Raw genomic sequence first — 26,386 nt, 5'->3', positions numbered from 1 at the left:
CAGCCAATAGGAGGCATCCCTCTCTTGTGCTCTTGTAGCAGAGTGGCTATATGCTCCTGCTGCACCCTTCTCACCCATGCCGAAGAGAAAGACACCCAGGAGTGTGCTCGTTCGACAGTGGACACTTGACTCACTATGCTACAGAGTAAAATGGAGAGGCCGTGTTCTGCGAACCATGTGGGAGAAATGATAACGACACAGCTATGTGCAACTATTGGCGCCTTTGTACTATCATAAATAATATTTTTTTTGTGGTTTTCCTGTTGTAGATACAGGTCGCAGAAGTCTTCAATTGAAGTTACTTGCAGTTAAGTAAAAATCTATTGTGCCCATCATTACGATATGTTGGAGGCCTAGAACGTTCTTTTGCCTGCCTATTTATGGTGCCTAAAACTCGCCTTTTTAATGCGTAATAATACGGCCTCTAGTGACGACTATGGTCAGGCTGTATTTTACAGTAGGTTGATGCAAATTCAGTTTTGTTTTTGTATCATGCTACAATGCACGAGCAATATTAAGGTATGTTTTCTCAGGAGAAAGAAAAGAAAGGCATTACGATTGGATAAATACCGTAATAACTCACTGCAAGCTACCCTTTTCACACCAAAATGTTTCAGGGCATTTTTAAATCAGGTGCTTTCTAAATGTCCAAATTAAACAATTAGTACAATTCTCAGAGATGTGCATCATACTAGAAAAGGAACAAGAAAGTTCATGCCAATGATGAGTACTGCCAAAACCATATTCGGACTGACAAGCAGATTATGTAAGCAGATGGATTACTGCTGTTCCATTATAATTATTATTTATAATGGGAATATTCTATAATTAAATTCTATTGCAAAAAGAAATGAGCACAGAAGAGCCATCGCTCAACTTCTCTTAGAGCATTCAATACAATGAAATTCAACTTATTTGACATGTTATTAAGGCCAAGGTTAAATATCATGAAGAAATAACAATGCAAAAGAAAAAAATGGCACTTTATTTAGTGCACTGAAACTGTTATACAACCTATTTCCTTAAACATGGCAACATGCTTAATTGTTGCAAGAAAGCATTTTTATGAAAAAACACAATGAAAAAGTTAAAAAAAAGCAAAAGAAGAAACATGAATGTAGAGAGCACAGAGGTAACGAAAGTATGAACACAATAGAGAAAGATAAGACTTCATCACGTACCAGACAACATCATAGATGACACCAGCTACACAGATGCAAGAATAACTGTGTGACCGATAACAAAACTTAACATCACACAGCCTAAACGTAGCACACAGCCAGGCTACAAATGTAAGGTTCCAAAAGTAGTGACATAGTCTAGACACACATAAACGGCAATTAAAGTGTTATGTAAAATAGATATTTCATGCCAGCATCAAGTCAAATTACCGAATGCAGTGCTCCTCACAGTGTTTGTGCAAATTTCAGGGACAAAAATTCATTGGTAATCTTAAGGGCAAAAATTCATTGGTAAGACTCTTAAGACCCCATCAATCCCATGTCACGCTTCTTTACTGCAATAACACTTCAAGAACACTAGAGACACTTTTACTGAATTTACTGAAATGTGGAGAAAAGAAATTATGTAGGAAATATCCAGCCTAGCTGGGACTTTCTCGTACAATATTTGATGTTCATGAGTTCTAAAGCACAGGCAAACATAGGTACGAGTGAATTCAACTTCACCTTTGTGCACTGACTGCTTGACATAAAGAGCGAGAATACAATACAAAATGAAATAAGTGTCAGAAGTTTAGGAGGGTTTCATGCGATAAGTCTCCATAACATGAGCCAAGAGATAAAATGTTGGAGGAGAAAGAATGCTAACAGGCAGGGAAGTTAAATGAACGGTCGGATGATACCTCCCTGTGTGCATTGGTGCTAGTGTTTTTATGGGTGCAAATATGTATATACGCATACAAAATGTCAACAAATTGGGGGTAGGTTTCTGCACCCCCAACCTTCTTGAAACATGCCCCCACCCCCCACCTCCGCCCGATGTCTGGCTACGCTAATGGCAGGAAGGAGTAAGGCGACCTTAGAACTCTTGTCATGAGGTGTATTACTTATAATATTCAAGGATTTTTAAGAGGGAATCATGATTCCGGGATTTTCAAGGGTCTGTAAAACGCACCTTTCAATTTCAAGCACGTCGAGGACCTGCATGCACCATGTGTCGTCAAACAAAAGTTACTGTGTGAATGACAGCAGCTGAATAAGAGAAGTCTCATCGAAATTTTGCAGCATTCGCAATGCTTCACATGCCAGAGAGGAACATAGGCACTATACCCTACTGCCGTCAGCTTTCCAGTAACTACAATTCTCCAGAGCTTGAAAACACTTCTATATTTGGCCTAATTTTTTTTCGACGGAGGAGGTACATCCACACATTCTGTAATGGCCCACTATTTCAGCAAATAAATGTTTACTTCCTACCACAAAGTTACCATCTACACTACGAAAAAATAAGAAAAAAAGAAACATGGATATACATGCAAGGGTATCTATGAAGGCCACGGAAGTGTCAAGATATTGACCCGTCAATGTCAAAATTTGCCAAGGAATGTACCAGAGCAGTATAAACACTACCGGAGCCTAGAGTCTGTACACGAGAATATAATGAGTGCACTTTAAGTCGTCAAGCCAACACAAATACACTGTTCAAAACTTCCCTGGATAAACTGGTGCGAGTGTTATTGAGGAATGAAGTATGCAATAAGCATTGCCACAAACAGGGTGGCATGTAGTGCTCATCATGATGAGAACAATCCTTGTGTGTTCATTTGGTTTGATCTTCAATGAAGTGGTATAGTGCAAGCTTGACCAGAACATTACTTTTCTTTCATGGGGAATACACAGGACAAACATCAATATAATAAGACGTAGAAGGTCAGTGCTCTGATGTTAAATTGAAAATTTTCAAAAGAATGGCTGAGAAAGAAGAAAAAGATACCACCGGCTTAACGAATCGGGAACTGGCGTCTGTGTATCCACGGTGTTGATGTTCGTAAAAACTTGAGACATTGCTAAGCTTGGAAATACAGCATGGCATCAAATATTGCTTCTACTTCAGCAGCAGGGTTTTTCCTACAATTCAGCACACTAACACCACAGAAAAAATACACCTACTAAGGTTTTTCTGATGACGACCACATTGACATCTCTTTGTTAAAGGAATGTTCATAGAGGTGGCTGTCTTATTACAGAACACTGAAATAACCTAGTGAGACACCAAATATCAAGAACCAGAACTCCATAGAACATGCAAGGAGATTTCCAATTCAGACATTGCGGTGACCATGGTGGTAAACAGCACTGCATCTTCAAGTAAGTTCAAGTGAGTGGTGTGGCTTGTACAAAAGATGTGGATTAGACAATGCAAAAGTGTGCTTGCTCATCATTATGAACATAAATTTTCCTCTGGTCTGTAACATACGGCGTGTACGACTGGTCATATTTACTGGACCAGCGGTGAGTGGTGCGGTTTGCCCAATTTCTGCGGCACACATGCTATGGGTTTTTGAGCACAAATGGACAAATCCTCCAACCGTACATAGCTTCACTGTAAAGTAATCTAACATTGTTACCAAAGTTTACTGCATCCACAACAAGGCTCTAATGGAAACGATGAAGTCACTATAAATAATAGACGTACACTTTTAAGATTTTGACACAACTTTGTGCAGTCAGAACACGCTGGAAAGAACTAACAAAATGTGGCTTCATAAAACAGCTAGGTTAGCAGAGCTTCCATGAATATGGTCACTTGCATTCATGTTTGCGCAGATGTGTAGTGAGGCTGATTTTCCGCATAAACGTCTTGGGGCATAAGTGGCATTTAAACGGCCGCTCGCCTGTGTGTCTGTACAGGTGATCAACAAGAGTTGTCCTATATGAGAAGCTCTCTGGGCATTTGTGGCACTTAAATGGCCTCTCGCCTGAGTGTGTGCGCAGGTGAGCCTTCAGTGAAGCCCTATGTGAGAAGCTCTTTCGGCACTGGTGGCATTTAAATGGACGCTCGCCTGTATGTGTGCGCAGGTGATCCTTCAGTGTGTGCCTATGTGAGAAGCTCTTTTGGCACTGGTGACACTTAAACGGCCTATCGCCTGTGTGGGTGCGCAGGTGAACCGTCAATTTGGAACTTTGAGAAAAGCTCTCGGGGCATAGGTGGCATTTATGTGGCCGCTCCCCTGTGTGGGTACACAAGTGATTCTTCAATTCGGACTTTGTTGAGAAGTTCTGAGGGCACAAATGGCACTGAAATGGCCGCTCGCCTGTATGAACCCTGAGGTGTCTATTCAGATGGGACACAAAATCAGTCTCATAGTCACAGAAGTCACAGTGGTGGCGCCGTCCCCGACGTGACTTCTCATTGTCCTTATTTGCTGGATAGCTGGGAGGTGCTGCAGAAAGAAAAGAAGACAGGTCACCAGAGTATTCCTTTTCGTAGAAAGGAAAGCAGATAATTCTGAGTACAAAATTGTGGGTTATTACAGGCTTGAACAATGCCATAATTATCAGCAGCGAGCACTCTGCACCACAGTGCCCTAGAGGTCCAAATCGCTCAACCTCTACGACTTTTTGAGACCTTCATGTGTTCAAGTATGTGGTGTCACAACACACCAAATACCTGCACACTGAAGATGCCCCAGCGGTGTCTGCTAATACTTTTTTTCTTTCCTTATTACGTACAGACTATGTACAATACTATGTACAGTCAGTAAGCTTATCTCGAATGCTCCGCAGCGTGGCCTTGACTGGTTTGACTGATGCCAACTGCAAGGCGGTGGGCGCCGTTGCCGAGATAATACCTCGGTATGCTTGCATAGTATGTCGGCATGCATTGGCAACATCTCGCAACAAAACTGAAAGCTACGCAGCGCTCGCGACATCAAAGCTTTTCACGACACGCTGCGGAGTGTTCGCGTTAAGCTTGCTGACAGTACATGTAACTGTACACAGCTCAGGACAGTAAAACTTGCATGGAAGTTTTTTGCTCTCCCTTTCTCCAGTTATGTTGTACTGTCTTACCACAAATTCCAAGTGACTAGCCCATACATACTTTGCATAAATAGCCCATAATGAGGAAAGCGAAATGCTCATCTTACAATGAGGCCAGATTTTAAGGTTATCGATATGCACATACAGTCAACTTCCGTTATCTAAAATGATATGGGACCGAAGAAATTCACTCAGTGATGTTTACATAACGAAGTAAGGAAGATGCAGAAAAGTCAACAAAATACACCATAGTCTCCAACGGTAGTATCTGTCCCAAATGCAAAATATCCTTGTTTCGAACACTTCTGGTGCATGCAAAGTACAAAATTGATGTAAAATTATTTCTGGGGCACATGAACAATGTAGAAAAGAAATGGAGTTCTGATTGTTCAGAAAGTCAGCCGTAGTTTCTCTCTGATATACAGTAAAACCTCGGTGATACAAACACGGCTTGTACAAATTTCGGGGTGATACGAATTTTTCTGTGGCCCCGGCCAAGGCCGATTAGCCTGCAATGTAATGGAGTACGGTTATTGCGAACCCATTTTCACCCCGCGACGTTTGATACGAACGTACGCTACCACACAGGTACGAACAGCTGCTGCCCGCGATGTCGCAGAACATGCAGCAATAGCGAGGGTGCGGCAACCCAGGCGTAGGCTAGCGCGGGCATGCGCGCCGCGCCGCTAGCTGACCATCAGCGGCACGTCGTAGCCTCCGAGATTGTGCGCACGAATCTCGGAGGCCTCAATGCGCCTTCGTGTGCGTTCGCGTTAAGATTACAGATAACGTTGGCACGCGTTTTTTTTTTTTTCTGCTTCATCGCGTCGACGCATGCTGCTGTGCTCGAGGTAGCGCTGTTGTACTTTGCTTACACACGCCTGCCACTTAGATGCAAGCTATCCTATGAAAGGTCGACGAGGACCGAAAGAAGAAGCGGACGGTCTTGGCGAAGGAGCTGGGCCTCGCAGCGTCAACGTGCACGATTGTTCGAGACGCGGACACCTGCCAACCCTCCGATTTGCACCGGAGACTCCCGATTTTTGAGGAAACCTCCCAATTGTGCGGGAATGGCAGTAAATCTCTCGAAAAACATCCCCAACACCAACGCGATAAGAAAATTAAAAAAGTGAGGACAGCGGTTCTAAAATTTTGTGTCCATCTATCGCGTGCAAACCGCTCCTTAAGTCGCTTTCGCCGCAGTACTCTAGTTTCATGCAGAAAAGCGTACTAGATTTGGAAGGGGCTACTTGTTCATTAATTATACACGCGCGCACGCGCCTATATTTACGAGTGCAATTATGATCGTTGACCTCCAAAAACTTTACTTTCAGTCATGGAAATGACATTGCCGCGGCCCTGAGACACAATAAATGAAAACGTACACCAGTTTTCTTTTGTTCCATACTAATTTTTCATGTTTTCTGGTGATACGAATTTTGGATGATACGAATATTTTTGGTGACCCCGCGAGATTCGTATCACCGAGGTTTTACTGTACACACAAAAAAAAGGACAAAGTTAAAGGACCTCATCTTCCTAAAATGGCAGTTTATTTAGATTTAGATAGCACTTTTGTGCACAGATGAACAAAACATGCTGTACTCTACATTGCTGATAGCGTGTTTTATGTCCTACATTTATCAACTGACAGCTCAATGACTCCAAATGAAATGATAGCTCAGAAAACAAACTCTGACTTTGCCAGTACTTGCTGCAAAGCGTAACGTTTTATAGGATGCCAAGAACACATGACACAAACTGTTGCCACTTTCTGAAGATTGTAATATAATTTATGATAGGAAAGTGCAATCCTTTTGCAAGTGAGAACCATGTGACGACTTTGAACACATTCTGCTGTCATCCAAGATAATCGAGAGTGATAACAAGGGTGATGACTCGAAACCGGATTTTAAGCAAATGCCTATTTTATTCCATACACTTCTGTTGCCCCACTCATATATATGAGCATGAATTAGAGGTTAAGAAGGGCTTTTATAGTCTTCTTATACTGCCTATAAGGGCCTATAAATGCGTATTTTTCAAAATTGGTGCCTATATGAACACTATTTAGCCTCAAGTTTTGCTTTTGGATACAGTTTGAGACGGTTATTCATGTTACCGAGCAACACCGGTCAGAAATCTATTGGGTTCAATCTTGTCTGGTAGTTGAACCAAATCTCGAACAACAACTGCTAGCAGCAGTGAAGTGGGACGGGCTGGCCAGCATTTTGTGCCTGGCTGACATGGCGCGAGCAGCTGGCGAATGCGAAACCGCGAAAATCCATCAGGGGAAAGGAGAGCAAAAAGCAAAAGAAGAAAGAAGAATGTGCCCACGGTTCTTGTTTTGTGTGTGATTTCCTTTTTAAGGTGTTCTGTGCCAGGAGAGTAATTGGCTCTACGCAATTCGACCCGGCCAATAGGAGGCATCCCTCTCTTGTGGTCTTGTAGCGGAGTGGCTATATGCTCCTGCTGCACCCTCCTCAGCCATGCTGAAAAGAAAGGCACCCAGGAGTGTGCTCGTTTGACAGTGGACACTTGACTCACTATGCTACAGAGTAAATGGAGAGGCCGTGTTCTGCGAACCATGTAGGAGAAAGGACAACGACACAGCTATGTGCAACTATTGGCGCCTTTGTACTATCATAAATAACATTTTTTTTGTGTTTTCCTGTTGTAGATACAGGTTGCAGAAGTCTTCGTTTGAAATTACTTGCCGTTATGTAAAAATTTATTGTGCCTATCTTTACGATATGTTGGAGGCCTAGAACGTTCTTTTGCCTGCCTATTTATGGCGCCTAAAACTCGCCTTTTTAATGCGTAATAATACGGCCTCTAGTGACGACTATGGTCAGACTGTATTTTACAGTAGGTTGATGCAAATTCAGTTTTGTTTTTGTATCGTGCTACCATGCACAAGCAATTTTATGGTAAGTTTTCTCAGGAGAAAGAGAAGATTGGATAAATGCCGTAATAACTCACTGCAAGCTACCCTTTTCACACCAAAATGTTTCAGGGCATTTTTAAATCAGGTGCTTTCTAAATGTCCAAATTAAACAATTCGTACAATTCTCAGAGATCTGCATCATACTAGAAAAGGAACAAGAAAGTTCATGCCAGTGATGAGTACTGCCAAAACAATATTCGGAATGACAAGCAGATTATGTAAGCAGATGGATCACCGCTGTTCCATTATAATTAGTATTTATAACGGGAATATTCTATAACTAAATTCTATCGCAAAAAGAAATGAGCACAGAAGAGCCATCTCTCAACTTCTCTTAGAGCATTCAATACTATGAAATTCAACTTATTTGACGTGTTATTAAGTCCAAGGTTAAATATCATGAAGAAATAACAATGCAAAAGAAAAAAATGGCACTTTATTTAGTGCACTGAAACTGTTATACAACCTATTTCCTTAAACATGGCAACATGCTTAATTGTTGCAAGCAAGCATTTTTATGAAAAAACACAATGAAAAAGTTCAAAAAGAGCAAAACAAGAAACATGAATGTAGAGAGCATAGAGGTAACGAAAGTATGAACACAATAAGAAAAGATAAGACTTTCATCACGTACCAGACAACATCATAGATGACACCAGCTACACTAGATGCAAGAATAACTGTGTGACCGATAACAAAACTATAACATCACACAGTCTAAACGTAGCACACAGCCAGGCTACAAATCTAAGGTTCCAAAAGTAGTGACATAGTCTGGAGACACATAAACGGCAATTAAAGTGTTACGTAAAATAGATATTTCATGCCAGCATCAAGTCAAATTACCGAATGCAGTGCTCCTCACAGTGTTTGTGCAAATTTCAGGGACAAAAACTCATTGGTAATCAAAGACTCTTAAGACCCCATCAATCCCATGTCACGTTTCTTTACTGCAATAACACTTCAAGAACACTAGAGACACTTTTACTGAATTTACTGCAATGTGGAGAAAATAAATTATGTAGGAAATATCCAGCCAAGCTGGGACTTTCTCCTACAATATTTGATGTTCATGAGTTCTAAAGCTTTACTTTTTGGAGCACTTCACAGGCAAACCTAGGAACGAGTGAATTCAACTTCACCTTTGTGCACTGATTGCTTGACAATTAAAGAGAGAGAATACAATACAAAATGAAATAAGTGTCAGAAGTGTAGGAGGCTTTCATGCGATAAGTCTCCATAACATGAGCCAAGAGATAGAATGTTGGAGGAGAAAGAATCCTAACGGGCAGGGAAGTTAAATGAACGGTCGGATGATACCTCCCTGTGTGCATTGGTGCTAGTGTTTTTATGAGTGCAAATATGTATATACGCATACAAAACGTCACCAAATGGGGGGTAGGTTTCTGCACCCCCAACCTTCTTGAAACATGCCCCCACCCCCCCACCTCCGCCCGATGTCTGGCTACGCTAATGGTTGGAAGGAGTAAGGCGACCTTAGAACTCTTGTCATGAGGTGTATTACTTATAATATTCAAGGGTTTTCAAGAGGGAATCATGATTCCGGGATTCTCAAGGGTCTGTAAAACGCACCTTTCAATTTCAAGCACGTCGAGGACCTGCATGCACCATGAGTCGTCAAACAAAAGTTACTGTGTGAATGATAGCAGCTGAATAAGAGAAGTCTCATCGAAATTTTGCAGCATTTGCAATGCTTAACATGCCAAAGAGGAACATAGGCACTACACCCTACTGCCGTCAGCTTTCCAGTAACTACAATTCTCCAGAACTTGAAAACACTTCTCCTATATTTGGTCGAATTTTTTTTCGACCGAGGAGGTACATCCACACATTCTGTAATGGCACACTATTTCAGCAAATAAATGTTTACTTCCTACCACAAAGTTACCATCTACACTACGAAGAAATAAGAAAAAAAATATGGATATACATGCAAGGGTATCTAAGGCCACGGAAGTGTCAAGATATTGACCAGTCAATGTCAAAATTTGCCAAGGAATGTACCAGAGCAGTATAAACACTACCGGAGCCTAGAGTCTGTACACGAGAATATAGTGAGTGCACTTGAAGTCGTCAAGCCAACACAATTACACTGTTCAAAACTTCCCTGGATAAACTGGTGTGAGTGTTATTGAGGAATGAAGTATGCCATAAGCATTGCCACAAACAGGGTGGCATGTAGTGCTCATCATGATGAGAACAATCCTTGTGTGTTCATTTGGTTTGATCTTCACTCAAGTGGTGTAGTGCAAGCTTGACCAGAACGTTACTTTTCTCTCATGGGGAATACATAGGACAAATATCAAGACAATAAGACGTAGAAGGTCAGTGCTCTGATGTTAAATTGAAAATTATTTTGAAAAGAATGGCAGGGAAAGAAGAAAAAGATACCACCGGCTTAATGAATCGGGAACTGGCGTCTGTGTATCCACGGTGTTGATGTTCGTATAAACTTGAGACATTGCTCAGCTTGGAAATACAGCATGGCGTCAAATATTGCTTCTACTTCAGCAGCAGGGTTTTTCCTACAATTCAGCACACTAACACCACAGAAAAAATACACCTACTAAGGTTTTTCTGATGACTGACCACACTGACATCTCTTTGTTAAAGGAATGTTCATATAGGTGGCTGCCTTATTAGAGAACACTGAAATAACCTAGTGAGACACCAAGTATCAAGAACCAGAACTTCATAGAACATGCAAGGAGATTTCCAATTCAGACATTGCGGTGACCATGGTGGTAAAAAATACTGCATCTACAAGTAAGTTCAAGCGAGTGGTGTGGCTTGCACAAAAGATGTGGATTAGACAATGCAAAAGTGCGCTTGCTCATCATTATGAACATAAATTTTCCTCTGGTTTGTAACATACGACATGTACGACTGGTCATATTTACTGGACCAGGAGTGAGTGGTTCGGTTTGCCCAATTTCTGCGGCACACATGCTATGGGTTTTTGAGCACAAATGGGCAAATCCCGCAACCGTACATAGCTTCACTGTAAAGTAATCTAACATTGTTACCAAAGTTTACTGCATCCACAACAAGGCTCTAATGGAAACGATGAAGTCACTATAAATAATAGACGTACACTTTTAGGATTTTGACACAACCTTGTGCAGTCAGAACACGCTGGAAAGAACTAACAAAATGTGGCTTCATAAAACAGCTAGGTAAGCAGAGCTTCCATGAATATGGTCACTTGCATTCATGTTTGCGCAGATGTGTAGTGAGGCTGATTTTCCGCATAAACGTCTTGGGGCATAAGTGGCATTTAAACGGCTGCTCCCCTGTGTGTCTGTACAGGTGATGAACTAGTGTTGTCCTATATGAGAAGCTCTCTGGGCATTTGTGGCACTTAAATGGCCTCTCGCCAGTGTGTGTGCGCAGGTGAGCCTTCAGTGAAGCTCTATGTGAAAAGCTCTTTCGGCACTGGTGGCATTTAAATGGACGCTCGCCTGTATGTGTGCGCAGGTGATCCTTCAATGTGGTCCCTTGTGAGAAGCTCTTTTGGCACTGGTCGCACTTAAATGGCCTATCACCTGTGTGGGTGCGCAGGTGAACCGTCAATTTGGAACTTTGTGAAAAGCTCTCGGGGCATAGGTGGCATTTATGTGGCCGCTCCCCTGTGTGGGTACACAAGTGATTCTTCAATTCGGACTTCGTTGAGAAGTTCTGAGGGCACAAATGGCACTGAAATGGCCGCTCGCCTGTATGAACCCTGATGTGTACTTTCAGATGGGACGTATAATCAGTCTCATAGTCACAGAAGTCACAGTGGTGGCGGCGTCCCCGATGCGAGTTTTCATTGTCCATATTTGGATGGCTGGAAGGTGCTGCAGAAAGAGAACAGGTCACCAGAGCATTCATTTTCGTAGAAAGGAAAGGAGATAATTCTGAATACAAAATTGTGGGTTATTACAAGCTTGAATGCTATGATTATCAGCAGCGAGTACTCTGCGTCACGGTGCCTTAGAGGTCCAAATAGCTCAACCTCTAAGACTTCTTTTTCGAGACCTTCATGTGTTCGAGTATGTAGTGTCACAACACACCAAATACCTGCAGACTGAAGATGCCCCAGCGGTGTCTGCTAATACTTTTTTGCTTTCCTTTTTACGTACAGACAATGTACAATACTATGTACAGTCGTCAGTAAGCTTATCTCGAATGCTCTGCAGCGTGGCCTTGACTGGTTTGACTGACGCCAACTGCAAAGCGGTGGGCGCCGTTGACTAGATAATACCTCGGTATGCTTGCATAGTATGTCAGCAAGCATTGGCAACATCTCGGCAACAGAACTGAAAGCTAGGTGGCGCTGGCGGCAATCAAAGCTTTCCATGACACGCTGCGGAGCGTTCGAGTTAAGCTTGCTGAGTGTACATGTAACTGTACACAGCTCAGGACAGTAAAACTTACATGGAAGTTTTTTGCTCTCCCTTTCTCCAGTTATGTTGTACTGTCTTACCACAAATTCCAAGTGACTAGCTCATACATACTTTGCATAAGTAGGCCATAATGAGGAAAGCAAAATGCTCATCTTACAATGAGGCCAGATTTTAAGGTTATCGATATGCACATACAGTCAACTTCCGTTATCTAAATTTATATGGGACTGAAGAAATTCACTCAGTGATGTGTCAGAACGAAGTAAGGAAGATGCAGAAAAGTCAACAAAATACACCATGGTCTCCAACAGCAGTATCTGTCCCAAATGCATCATATCCTTGTATCAAACACTTCTGGTGCATGCAAAGTATAAAATTTATGTAAAATTAATTCTGGGGCACATGAACAATGTAGAAAAGAAATGGAGTTCTGACTGTTCAGAAAGTAAGCCGTAGTTTCTCTCTGATATACACAAAAAAAGGACAAAGCTAAAGGATCTCATCTTCCCAAAATTGAAGTTTATTGACATTTAGATAGCACTTTATTGCTAAGATGAACAAAATATGCTGTGCTTTACATTCCTGATAGCGTTTTATGTCCTTCTTCTATCAAGTGACAGCTCAATGATTCCAAATGAAATGACAGCTCAGAAAACAAACTCGGACTTTGCCAGTACGTGCTGCAAAGCATAACGTTTTATAGGATGCCAAGAACACATGACACAAATTGTTGCCACTTTCTGAAGATTGTAATATAATTTTTGATTGGAAAGTGCAATCCTTTTGCAACTCAGAACCATTTGACGACTTTGAACATATTCTGCTGTCATGCAAGATAATCGAGAGTGATAACAAGGGTGATGACTCGAGACCGGACTTTAGGCAAATGTTTATCTTGTTCCATGCAATCCTGTTGCCCCACTAATATATATAAGCAAGAATTAGAGGTTAAGAAAGGCTTTTATAGTCTTCTTATGGTGCCTATAAATGCATATAAGAGCCTATAAATTCCTATTTTTCAAAATTGGTGCCTATATGAACACTATTTAGCCTCAAGTTTCGCTTTCGGATACAGTTTGAGATGGTTATTCATATTACCGAGCAACATTGGTCAGAAATCTATTGGGTTCGATCTTGTCCGGTAGTTCAACCAAATCTCGGACAACTACTAGCATCAGTGAAGTGGGACGGGCTGGCCGGCACATTCTGCCTGGGTGACATGGCGCGAGCGGCTGGCGAATGCGAAACCGCGGAAAGCTGTCACGGGGAAAGGAGAGCAAAAAGCAAAAGAAGAAAGAAAAATGTGCATACAGTTTTTGTTTTGTATGTGATTTCCTTTTTAAGGTGTTCTGTGCCAGGAGACTAATTGGCTCTACGCAATTCGACCCGGCCAATAGGAGGCATCCCTCTCTTGTGGTCTTGTAGCGGAGTGGCTATATGCTCCTGCTGCACCCTTCTCAGCAACGCCGAAAAGAAAGACAACCAGGAGTGTGCTCATTCGACAGTGAACACTTGACTCACTATGCTAGAGTAAATGGAGAGGTCGTGTTCTGCGAACCATGTGGGAGAAAGGACAACCACACAGCTATGTGCAACTATTGGCGCCTTTGTGCTATCATAAATAGCATTTTTTTTTGTTTTCCTGTTGTAGATACAGGTCGTGCAAGTCTGCTTGAAATTACTTGCATTTATGTTAAAATTAATTGTGCCTATCTGAACGATGTTGGAGGCCTAAAACGTTGTTTTGCCTGCCTATTTCTCGCTCCTAGAACACGCCTTTTAATGCCTAAAAATCCAGCCTCTAGTGATGACTATGGTCAGGCTGTATTTTACAGTAGGTTGATGCAAATTCACTTTTGTTTTTGCATCGCACTACCATGCACAAGCAATTTTAAGGTAAGTTTTCTCAGGAGAAAGAAAAAGGCATCACGATTGGATAAATGCCGTAATAACTCACTGCGAGCTACCCTTTTCACACCAAAATGTTTCAGGGTGTTTTCAAATCAGGTGCTTTCTAAATGCGCAAATTAAACGATTAGTACAGTTCTCAGAGATGTGCATCATACTAGAAAAGGAACAAGAAAGTTCATGCCAGTGATGAGTACCGCCAAAACCATATTCGGGCTGACGAGCAGATTATGTAGGCAGATGGATCACCGCTGTTCCATTATAATTATTATTTATAATGGGAATATTCTATAACTGAATTCTATCGCAAAAAGAAATGAGCACAGAAGAGCCATCGCTCAACTTCTCTTGGAGCATTCAATGCAATGAAATTCAACTTATTTGACATGTTTTTAAGGCCAAGGTTAAATATCATGAAGAAATAACAATGCAAAAGAAAAAAAGGGCACTTTATTTAGTGCACTGGAACAGTTATACAACCTATTTCCTTAAACATGGCAACATGCTTAATTGTTGCAAGGAAGCATTTCTATGAAAGAAGACAATGAAAAAGTTGAAAAAAAAGCAAAACAAGAAACATGAATGTACAGAGTGTAGAGGTAATGAAAGTATATGAACACAATAGAGAAAAATAAGATTTCATCACGTACCAGACAACATCATAGAATTAACCAGCTACACAGATGCAAGAATAACGGTGTGACCGATAACATTTAACATCACACAGTCTAAACGTAGCACACAGCCAGGCTACAAATGTAAGGTCCCAAGGGTAGTGACATAGTCTAGACATACATAAATGGCAATTAAAGTGTTATCTAAAAGAGATATTGCATGCCAGCATCAAGTCAAATTACTAAAAACAGTGCTCCCGACTGTGCTTGTGCAAATTTCAAGGACAAAAATTCCTTGGTAATCAAAGACTCTAAAGACCCCATCAATCCCATGCCACATTTCTTTACTGCATTAACACTTCAAGAACACTAGAGACACTTTTACTGAATTTACTGCAATGTGGAGAAAATAAATTATGTAGGAAATATCCAGCCTAGCTGGCACTTTCTCGTACAGTATTTGATGTTTATGAGTTCTAAAGCTTTACTTTTTGGAGCATTCCACAAGCAAACATAGGTACGAGTGAATTCAACTTCACCTTTTTGCACTGATTGCTTGACAATTAAAGAGAGAGAATACAATACAAAATGAAATAAGTGTCAGAAGTTTAGGAGGGTTTCATGCGATAAGTCTCCATAACATGAGCCAAGAGATAAAATGTTGGAGGAGAAAGAATGCTAACAGGCAGGGAAGTTAAATGAACGGTAGGATGATACCTCCCTGTGTGCATTGGTGCTAGTGTTTTTATGTGTGCAAATATGTATATGCGCATACAAAATGTCAACAAATGGGGGGTAGGTTTCTGCACCCCCAACCTTCTTGAAACATGCCCCCACCCCTCACCTCCGCCCGATGTCTGGCTACGCTAATGGTAGAAAGGAGTAAGGCGACCTTAGAACTCTTGTCATGAGGTGTATTACTTATAATATTCAAGGGTTTTTAAGAGGGAATCATGATTCCAGGATTCTGAAGGGTCTGTAAAACGCACCTTTCAATTTCAAGCATGTCGAGGACCTGCATGCACCATGTGTCGTCAAACAAAATTTACTGTGCATGATAGCAGCTGAATAAGAGAAGCCTCATCGAAATTTTGCAGCATTTGCAATGCTTAACATGCCAGAGAAGAACATAGGCACTACACCCTCCTGCCGTCAGCTTTCCAGTAACTACAATTCTCCAGAGCTTGAAAACACTTCTCCTATATTTGGCCTAATTTTTTTTCGACGGAGGAGGTACATCCACACATTCTGTAATGGCCCACTATTTCAGCAAATAAATGTTTACTTCCTACCACAAAGTTACCATCTCAGGGTGTCTACCAGGTTGACATTTCTAAATTCCCTGAGTTTTCCAGGTTTTCCCTGAGTGTTTTTGCTAAAATTCCCTGAGTGAAACAGAACTTTGTTTTATGTCAAGATGGGTAGAGACCATATCTCTCGGTGATGTCACTCTCTAATACGCACGTTAGAAAATGAAAACGACTTAATCCCATTTGAATAGTACATAGAACAAATAAACCTCAATATAGCGAAGTTGATAAAAGCGGCAACTCACTTCGTTATATCGAAACTTCGTTAAACTGAAATTCGCCCTTTCACGCGAGGCATAGTTACTGAAGGATTATTCTTAAAGTGAAAATGCCACAAGAATGCTCGACTAATATGGCAACATGAAAAAACTTTTTTTTTTTATTTTTTGCATGAAAAAAAATAATCGATTTTATTGAGCCTGAGATGCAGCAATCACAGTTAGATGCCTTGCCAGAGTGTCACATGTAAATACGAAACAAATGCGGGTTTAATGCATTGTGGAATTGTGCTTGTTCTGCTGCTGCGGGTTGTTGTCAAATCCTCGCGCGTTGCCCAGAGCAATGCAACGCCTTTACTATCATGTTGCCCAACTGAACCATTTGCTCTCCACGAACGCGCAACATCGAAAACCATCCCACGTTAGAAAAAAAGAGTCAGTTTCACCGCGAGAACAAAATAGTAAATCCGATAGCAACAAAGAGGAATTTTATATGAATATAGGCTAGCAGCTCGCTCCTTCAAGAAACGCAGCCGCTGCACTAAGAGAAGTACCCTATCTATGGCTCAGGGGCGGATTCAGGTACATAACGGGGGGGGGGGGGGGGGCTCAGCAGTGCATTTTGGTTGGTCACGCATATTTACAACAGCATGGCGGTGCCTAAGACGCCTTCGTTGTAAATGTGCATAGGGAAGCAGGAAAGGGTAGAGCGATGAGAGAGGTAGAGAGCAGGGACAAGATTCTCTTTACCCCTTTTGGACAGTGGCAGGCAAAGCAACCTGACAAAGAGGGCAAACTCAACAGGCAGCCTGACAAAGGAGGTGGACGACAGGCACTGAAGGAAGGGGGCGGGGGCTGTCTAGGGGGGGGGGGGGCGACCGCCGCTACTGCCTCCCCCCCCCCCCCGGGATCTGCCACTGCTATGGCTTCAACGGAAGTTTTGCAATTAGAGCTCAACACCTACAAAGGTACAAGCCGTCTGCTGATCCCCACTAAAGATACCGCGGCACACGCGACCACGCCCGCTGGTACAAAGTACGCACTTCCTGTCGAACTCACGCAGCTCCCCCCCCCCCCCCCCCCACCTCTCCAACCCGCCGACTCCTATCTACATGTGCCCGTCGCGCGAACGAGACGGTCGGCTCGTTTCATCCCTGCTTAAGCCCCGTTCGTCGGCAGCGCTCGCGCGCTTTCACTCGCGCATGGAGCATACGACGCGCGGGGTGATGTAATCGCGACTTGGACTTGATAAGGAAGATCATGGCGAAGGCAAAAAATTCGCGTCGGAGTGTCTATATAATTGCTATCCCCCCAAAAAGAACAATATAGCTGCGGGCTAAGATCGCATGAAAGCACGGCAACAGCCTGAATTACGGCACATCCTGTTTTCCGCCATCTCGCTCCAAATCGAGCAAGTGGGACCCGTGCCGGTGTCGCGAATTTCGGTCGCCGCTATGCCTTCGCTCTGAAAAGTTTTGTAATTCGGCTTTGTAGCAAACATCCACGTGGTGTGGCTGGTAATTGCGAGCTGCAGCCCCGCAAAATATCGGTCGACTGCCTAAAACTGGTTTCAGCAGTGCCCTCATCGGAAAAGAAAAAAAAAGAAAGAAAAAAGCTTTCACTTGCTGTGAATGGGCCCGTTAGTTACGCTAGCTCTCGCCTGGAAATTTATTCTATTCTTCACGGAGTCCTAAATAGCATCTTTGAAGCTCGGGATCAGAGCGAGTGAGCTCTCCGATAACAGCCAACAAGCGTCGTCTTTTTTCTCGCCGATCGGGATGGCTTGCCAGATACGAGCCTTGTCGAAGACATCCGCTTCCTGCACGATCGCGATCGCTTGCAAGATAACTCAAGCTCGTTACATCTACTGCTACCGCTTCTACGACTAATCATGCTTGTTACTTGACCCGCGGCGATAACCAAAACACCATATCGGGCGCTAACGCACAGCACGTGTGAGAAATATTACAGAACTACACCGCGTACTCACAGAACACCCTGACAACATTGCGCGATACGATGTGTCGCGGTTCGCGGTTCCCGCATGCCACGATTAGCCGGATTCTCTCCCACTTCACCGTTCTGAAGGCGATGACAGCATCGAGGTGCGCCACTTCCCCGCAGCCGCAGCGGCCGTTTCATTTGAAAAATGCGTTCACAAAATATCGAGCAAGCGCTACCGCGACTTTCGTCGCCTTTCAATAATAAAGTTACTGTGGATTTTCCCTGATGGGAGCACAATTTCCCTGAGTTTTCCCTGAGAATTTCCAGACTACTCAAAATCCCTGAGAATTCCTGGTTTTCCCGGTCGGTAGACACCCTGCATCTACACTACGAAAAAATAAGAAAAAAAAAAAAACATGGATATACATGCAAGGGTATCTATGAAGGCCACGGAAGTGTCAAGACATTGACCAGTCAATGTCAAAATTTGCCAAGGAATGTACCAGAGCAGTATAAACACTACCGGAGCCTAGAGTCTGTACACGAGAACATAATGAGTGCACTTTAAATCGTCAGGCCAACACAAATACACTGTTCAAAACTTCCCTGGATAATCTGGTGTGAAGTGTTATCGAGGAATGAAGTATTGAATAAGCATTGCCAAAAACAGGGTGCCATATGGTGCTCATCATGATGAGAACAATCCTTATGTGTTCATTTAGTTTGATCTTCACTCAAGCGGTGTAGTGCAAGCTTGACCAGAACATTACTTTTCTTTCATGGGGAATACATAGGACAAATATCAAGAAAATAAGACGTAGAATGTCAGTGCTCTGATGTTAAATTGAAAATTATTTTGAAAAGAATGGTTGAGAAAGAAGAAAAAGATACCACTGGCTCAGTGGATCGGGAACCTGCATCTGTGTATCCACACTCCTGATGTTCGTAAAAACTTGAAACACTGCTCAGTTTGGAAATACAGCACGGCATCAAATATTCCTTCTACTTCTGCCGCAGGGGTTTTCCAACAATTCAGCACACTAACACCTTAGAAAAATTACACCTACTAAGGTTTTTCTGATGACGCGCACACTGACATCTCTTTGTTAAAGGAATGTTCATATAGGTGGTTGTCTTATTGCAGAACACTGAAATAACCTAGTGAGACACCAAATATCAAGAACCAGAATTCCATAGAACATGCAAGCAGATTTCCAATTCAGACATGGCGGTGACCTTAGTGGTAAATAGTACTGCATCTTCAAGTGTGTTCAAGTGAGTGGCGTGGCTTGTACAAAAGATGTGGATTAGACAATGCAAGGGTGTGCTCGCTCATAATTATGAACATAAATTTTCCTCTAGTATGTAACATAAGGCATATACAACTGGTCATATTTACTGGACCAGGAGTGAGTGGTTCGGTTTGCCCAATTTCTGCGGCACACATGCTACGGGTTTTTGAGCACAAATGGGCAAATCCCCCAACCGTACATAGCTTCACTGTAATGTAATCTACCATAGTTACCAAAGTTTACTGCATCCATAACAAGGCTCTAATAAAAACGATGAAGTCAATATAAATAATAGACATACGCTTTTAACATTTTGATGCAACTTTGTGCAGTCAGAACACACTGGAAAAAAGCTAACCAAATGTGGCTTCATAAAACATCTGGGTTAGCAGAGCGTGCATTAATATGGTCACTTGCATTCATGTTTGCGCAGATGTCTAGTGAGGCTGTTTTCCGCATAAACGTTTCGGGGCATAAGTGGCATTTAAATGGCCGCTCGCCTGTGTGTCTGTACAGGTGATAAACTAGTGTTGTCCTATATGAGAAGCTCTCTGGGCATTTGTGGCACTTAAACTGCCTCTCGCCGGTGTGTGTGCTCAAGTGCATTTTCAGTGTAGCCCTATGTGAGAAGCTTTCTTGGCACTGGTGGCATTTAAATGGGCGCTCGCCTGTATGTGTGCGCAGGTGATCCCTCAATGTGGTCCTATGTGAGAAGCTCTTTTGGCACTGGTGGCACTTAAACGGCTTATCGCCTCTGTGGGTGCGCAGGTGGCCCGTCAATGTGGAACTTTGTGAAAAGCTCTCGGGGCATAGGTGGCATTTATATGGCCGCTCACCTGTGTGGGTACACAAGTGATCCTTCAAAACAGACTTCTTTGAGAAGCTCTGAGGGCACAAATGGCACTGAAACGGCCGCTCGCCTGTATGAACCCTGACGTGTTCTCTCAGGTGGGACGTATAAACAGTTTCATAGTCACAGAAGTCACAGTAGTGGCGGCGCCCGCGACGTGACTTTTCACTGTCCTTATTTGCTGGATGGCTGTTAGGTGCTGCACAAAGAAAACAAGGCAGGCTGTCAGAGTAATGCTCTTCATAGAACAAAAATAGATAATTGTACACTTAAATTGTGAACAACGAACAATACTATGATTATTAATTTATTAGGCATTGCCATAATGGGCCTGTCCAAGTTAGTTTCAACCGCCTGGATTTTTCTATCATGCATGGAAATCAATGTTAAAAAGAATATAAGTAGTGCTTCAGGTTTTCACCCCAATCAAATGCAGCTGTTGTGATCTTAATAATGAAATGTTGAAGAAATAAAATAACACACAGTAATGCTAATAATAAGCCTTTTGAATAAGAACGTCTAGCAGGTCATCCTTTCAGGTTTGCCCATTACAGTTCTCTGTGACTGATGAACCAGGGTAATGAAACCCACACATATTACCACATAATAACCCCAAAGAACATTTATGTGAAATACAACAAATCATTTAGTTAGAGGACATTATCTTTTGCCTTAGTATTAGCTGCTTCTGAAACAGAGTTTGAAAGCCCATGCATTCTGTAATGTAATGGTAAAGTTTAGTGTAGACCAAATGAAAACGAGGCAGGATCATATCTAGAGTACAGATTCATGATACTGCGAATTGTGGCACACAACTACATACAATTTTATTAAATATATTTCTTGTCATTTTTCCCCCTGTTTTCTCAGAATATTTTAATACATTTACCACCTGTTAATATAGACATGCCTCATGAAAATACCAGAGCAGCAAAATGTTTGCTACTACGCACAAGAAAAGGTCGGATAGAAACCATCTTTAATCCACAATAACTGTTTCAACATTGAGGTCTAAAGAACAAAATGATGCATCTGATAAGAACACCAAGAAAAAACAAAATGAAAGAATAAAAGACAAAATTACTAAAAGAAGAAAACACCTAGCAGAACCAAAGGCAAGTTTTAAGTGAATTTGTTTTGTTAGGCAGTTGTGTTAATAATTATTATTGCTTCTAAGACAACGTAGAAGTGTAATTAATTCAATTCAGTTCCAGTAGGCACACCAAAAGCAAAATAATAATCATGAAATAGCTCCAAAAACAAATGAATCTACCAGAACCTACAGAAAACAAGTACATGAGCTTAACAAAAAAAAAGATCAATCAAACCATTTTGTACACAAAATTAACGCAGAATCTACTAAAGGGACCTCTCAGAAAAATGACAAAATGCAGCTATTAACAAAAAGTAACATTACACAATGCAATTCTACAAGGTCTACAAAAAAATATGCTGCGCCACAGAAATTTTGCTTGAGCTTCAAATCAGCGTACAACATCATGCTGAGTTCAAAGAATGACACTTTAAAGGGGCCCTGGAACACTTTTCCAGCAGGGTCAGAAAACGCTGCCAATCGGTAGTCGAGGCTCTTGAGAACACGTGAACCAAACATTATAGCGTGGCACGCAGACTGGAATTTACGACTAATTCTCAAAGTCAGATAGAAATCGCTCCCTCGCAACAAATGATGCCATAAACCCAAAGTCCATAATCACTGCCTTATTTGAGCATCTTGAGCTGCATAGTCACCGCAGTGGCTGCGAGATGCCACCACATGCTGGCGCGCGCTCGCTGATCCATGAAAAGTAAGCCGCACGTTTGAAAAAAAAAATCGAAAAGAAAGTGCACAAGGTCATGATTTTCGAAGACGAATGGACGCATCTTCTTGCCCCCTTGTCATCCCCCTCCCTGCGTAGCCTTCATCAATGCAACTAGCACTTGCATTGAGGGTGGCTGATTGTTGTGATGTGACATGTGGTGTGTTGTTGTGCATGCGTGGCACGACATATATAATATATATTGCGATGGTCTTTCAAGAATAAAGTTAGTTGCGAGTGACGCTCTCTCCTTTCGCTTGTCTTTTTCTTAGTGGTTTGCGTCTTCTAATCTCTTGAAGCATGCACCACTAGCCCAACAGCAGTTTTACCGGCGTAGCCTTCAGCACACTCGCTGGCACGAAAGGAGAGAGAAAGCGCTTAAAGCATGCGACAAAGCCCACTAACTCCGCTTGTACTTCATAGACTCTAAAAATTTTATGGCAGTCAATTCGTGAGGCAATAATCTATTTTGATGAAGCCATTCGATAATTACTTGGAACAGTGAGTTGAGCACTCTGTAACGAAGAATTAAAAGCAAAGTAACCTAATACACTTGAACCACTAAATAAGACACACTGATCTAACAGGCAATTGGGTATAAGAGACAAGAGTGTGCCTACGCTAAAACAGGGGTTGATCAGAAAATGAGAACGTGGTACCCTGCTTATAAGAGATACCTCAATAAAGGACAAGAACTGCTTCCCGGGGCCTGTCTCTCTTAAAGGGGATTCAACAGTATAGGAACAAATTTTCCACTGCTTGCATAACAATGCTCTAGTACAATGATGAAGTCACACTCTCGATAATGGACATACACTTTTAATGTTTTCACACATTACTTAGAACAGTCGATACACACTGGAACAACCAGTCTGCTAAACTAGCTGGTTTATCAGAAATTTCATCACAACAGTCGCTTGCGTTTATGCTGGTGCATGTCTGTCAAGGCGGTTTTTCCACACAAATGTCTCGAGGCATAGGTGGCATTTAAATGGCCGATCACCCGTGTGGGTGCGCACGTGTTTCTTCAATGTTGAGTTTAGTGAGAATCTCTGAGAACACATGTGGCACTGAAATGGCCGCTCGCCTGTATGAATCCTGATGTGTCTTTTCAGACTGCACAACTTATCAGTTTCATAGCCACAGAAATAGCCACACAGTTTCATAGCCACAGCGGTGGCAACATAGCCACACAGTTTCAGAGCCACAGCGTTGGCGGCGTCCATGATGTAACTTTTCACCGTCTTTAGTTGATGGATGATAGGTAGACCCCAACCCTGCACAAAGAAAACAATATAAGTCATCAGAACGTTGCTTTTCATACAAGAAAAAAAAGGATAATTATAAAGTTGAATAGCTGCTTATTGCTATCAAGAACAATGTTACAATTCCAAGGCATGTGGAAGTGGAGCCCCTAGTTAATCTTCATGTTCAAGACTTTTATTACGCAGAAAAGTCAATGTTGATGGCCTTCCCTACTATGAAAATGTGGCTATCATGGCCATAATTACCAAGTACCAAAGAATTCAAATAACAGACACTAATGCTGGCAAGACACATTTTGTTCACTGAAGGACTTTTAAGGGTATTTCAGAAACACAGCACAGTGGGTAGACCTCTTATATTTGCTATGTACTATTCTCTGCCACTGCTGAAGGTTGACATTAACAAGATCCACACAGCATTATCCACAACACGTACAGAAAAATCATTAAATGAGAGGACATTTTGTTTAGCCTTAGCATTCGCTGCTTCTGAAACCTAGGTGGAAGGACAATACATTCTGTAATGTCATCATGGTAAAGGTGCCAGTGACCTCAGTGACTAAATGAAGATGGGACGGCGTCATATACAGAGTGCAAATTCATTATATTCTGAAATGTGGTAGACATCTACATATAATTCTAGTAAATATACTCCATGAAATTTTCACCGTTTTCACAAGATATTTTAATACATTTGCCATCGGCCGAAGTAAACATGCCTGATTAAAAATACCAGGACACCAGAATGCATGCTATGCAACATGGAAAGTAGGTTAAAAAACAGTCTTCAATGTCAATACCATTTCAACATAGAAGTTAAAACAAAATTACTAAACGAAAAAACATCTAGTAGAACCAAAGGCAAATTTTCGGTGAATTTGTTTCGGTATGCAGTTGTATCAATAATTATTGCTTCTAAGACAACATGCAAGTGTAATTAATTAAACATCACTAGGCACACCTAAAACAGAAGAATAATAATAAAATAGCTCCAAGAACGAGTTTGCTAGAACCTAGAGATTAAACGAGTACTGACATGAATTTTAAAAATTTTCGTATTGCTGCTCTAAATAAAAGACTAGTGTCGTGAATCCCAAAAGTGTACCGGGTGCCAAAGAACGGATTGAATATATTTTTTAATACCACGACCCTAAAAAATCAGGTTCCTTTCCATACCGACAGGGCGGTTTCACACTTATGTGCCAGCACAGACTGACATAAGTCTAAGTAATGAGGGAGAGCAGCTCATGACGTATAGGAGCGCTTAAGTAATCTGCTGTGAGTTGCATGTAAGCAATGACGATTAACGGTCGTTGAGCGATTTCAGCAAATGTTCAGCTGATTATTCTTAGCTTTCCAGATTGTCTAGGATTATTAGCCTTCTGTTCATTCTTCGTACGCTGAACAGCTAATTGCCAGGCAACTACTTCGGGATCCGATGAGCTAAGCTTCTCGCCTCTTCTGCGCCGCTGAGCAGCATTTGCGCTCTCCTTCTCCATGGCGTTACCCACCTGCAAACACCAGTCAGGCGCTATCATGCGGCTCCAGCGCTGTGTCAGACGGCGACTGCACAGCGAAGGCGAATAGCTGCGCGCGCACTGGCGCCAGTGTGTCTACCATGGTTACGACGTCACTCCTCTCGAATGCACAGACCAGCAGCGGCGAGTCGCGCGCGGTGGTGGCGGAGAGCACGTGAGATCGCGGTGCCGGAGAGCGGTGAGCCAGCTGTGTGACATCACTGAACCTTGCGCATGCGCAGCGTGGCTCATGAAGATCCACGCGAAATCGACTCCGGCTAGGCAAGTGTAGCTAACGCTACAAAAAATGTACTCTCTAATCTAAACACGAAGGCACACGAAGGCACATAGGGGCCTCAAAGATACGCGCACACAATCTCGGAGGCAGTGACACGTCTCTGAAGGTTTATTCTGACCGTAAAAAAAGGGTTTTTTTTCACACCGTGATTCTGACGATTTGGCGGTGCGGCGCATGCCCACGCTTGCGTTCCCGCGATCGCACGTGCTTAGCGACAGCGCTGACAGCACCTCTTCATACCTGGGCGGTAACTTACGTTCGTATCAAACGTCGCTGGGTGAAAATCGGTTCGCAACAACCGTATTCCATTACATTGCAGGCCAATGGGCCTTGGCTGGGACCAACGAAAAATTGGTATCACCCCGAAATTCGTATGAGCTGTGATCGTATCACCGAGGTTTCACTGTATTTGCATCTACCTTGATATTTCACTCGCAACCAAAGACGCCACTGCCGACGCTGCCAACACAGACACCAGAATATCTGCAAAACGAGCTCATCAAGCTATCACATTAAAGAAAGTAATCTAGTACAGGAACAAAATTTCACTGCACGCATAACAATGCTCGAGTGGCAATGATGATGTCACACTGGCAATACTAGACATACACTTTTAATGTTTTCACACATAACTAGATGCAGTTGATACACGCTCGTACAACCAGTTGAATGTTCCTTTATAGTAGAACTGGTTTAGCAGAAGTCGCATTACAATGGTCACTTGGGTTCATGCTGGTGGAGGTGTGTGTCGAGGCGGTGTTTCCGCACAAATGTCTCGGGACATAGGTGGCATTTAAATGGTCGCTCGCCTGTGTGGATACACAGGTGATCATTCAGTGTTGTCCACTGTGAGAAGCTGTCGGAGCATATGTGGCATTTATATGGCCGCTCGCCTGTGTGGGTGCGCAGGTGTTTCTTCAATGTGGATTTTAATGAGAATCTCTGAGGGCACATGTGGCACTGAAACGGCCGCTCGCCTGTATGAACCCTGACG

The 26,386-nt window shown here is 42.4% G+C and overlaps 3 protein-coding genes and 1 long non-coding RNA gene across 4 annotated transcripts in view; 1 reads left to right on the top strand and 3 right to left on the bottom strand.

Annotated features, from left to right (window-relative positions):
- Positions 1-2,168, bottom strand: part of LOC119381691 (gastrula zinc finger protein XlCGF7.1-like) — a 229,158-nt gene extending 226,990 nt beyond the window's left edge. Inside the window, exon 1 of the mRNA XM_037649463.2 lies at positions 2,137-2,168. Within this exon, the coding sequence (XP_037505391.2) occupies positions 2,137-2,168 (32 nt within the window). The remainder of the gene's footprint in view (positions 1-2,136) is intronic.
- Positions 2,169-2,904: 736 nt separating this feature from the next.
- On the bottom strand, positions 2,905-4,514 carry LOC119381690 (gastrula zinc finger protein XlCGF8.2DB-like). Its single transcript, XM_037649462.2, has one exon. It carries the CDS (start codon positions 4,512-4,514, stop codon positions 3,765-3,767), a length of 750 nt encoding a protein of 249 aa, XP_037505390.1. The 3' UTR covers positions 2,905-3,764.
- A 6,658-nt stretch (positions 4,515-11,172) lies between these two features.
- LOC119381689 (gastrula zinc finger protein XlCGF49.1-like) lies at positions 11,173-11,844 on the bottom strand. The gene has a single exon (XM_037649461.1). It carries the CDS (start codon positions 11,842-11,844, stop codon positions 11,173-11,175), a length of 672 nt encoding a protein of 223 aa, XP_037505389.1.
- A 3,872-nt stretch (positions 11,845-15,716) lies between these two features.
- The window catches only part of LOC125757170 (uncharacterized), a 39,129-nt gene continuing 28,459 nt past the window's right edge, over positions 15,717-26,386 (top strand). Inside the window, exon 1 of the long non-coding RNA XR_007415096.1 lies at positions 15,717-16,114. This is a non-coding gene — a long non-coding RNA (uncharacterized LOC125757170). The remainder of the gene's footprint in view (positions 16,115-26,386) is intronic.

This window comes from Rhipicephalus sanguineus, chromosome 2 (genome assembly GCF_013339695.2).
Source record: "Rhipicephalus sanguineus isolate Rsan-2018 chromosome 2, BIME_Rsan_1.4, whole genome shotgun sequence".
Lineage (NCBI taxonomy): Eukaryota > Metazoa > Arthropoda > Arachnida > Ixodida > Ixodidae > Rhipicephalus > Rhipicephalus sanguineus.
The sequence above is the reverse complement of the archived record's forward strand: the minus strand, read 5'-3'. Positions and strand labels throughout refer to the sequence as shown.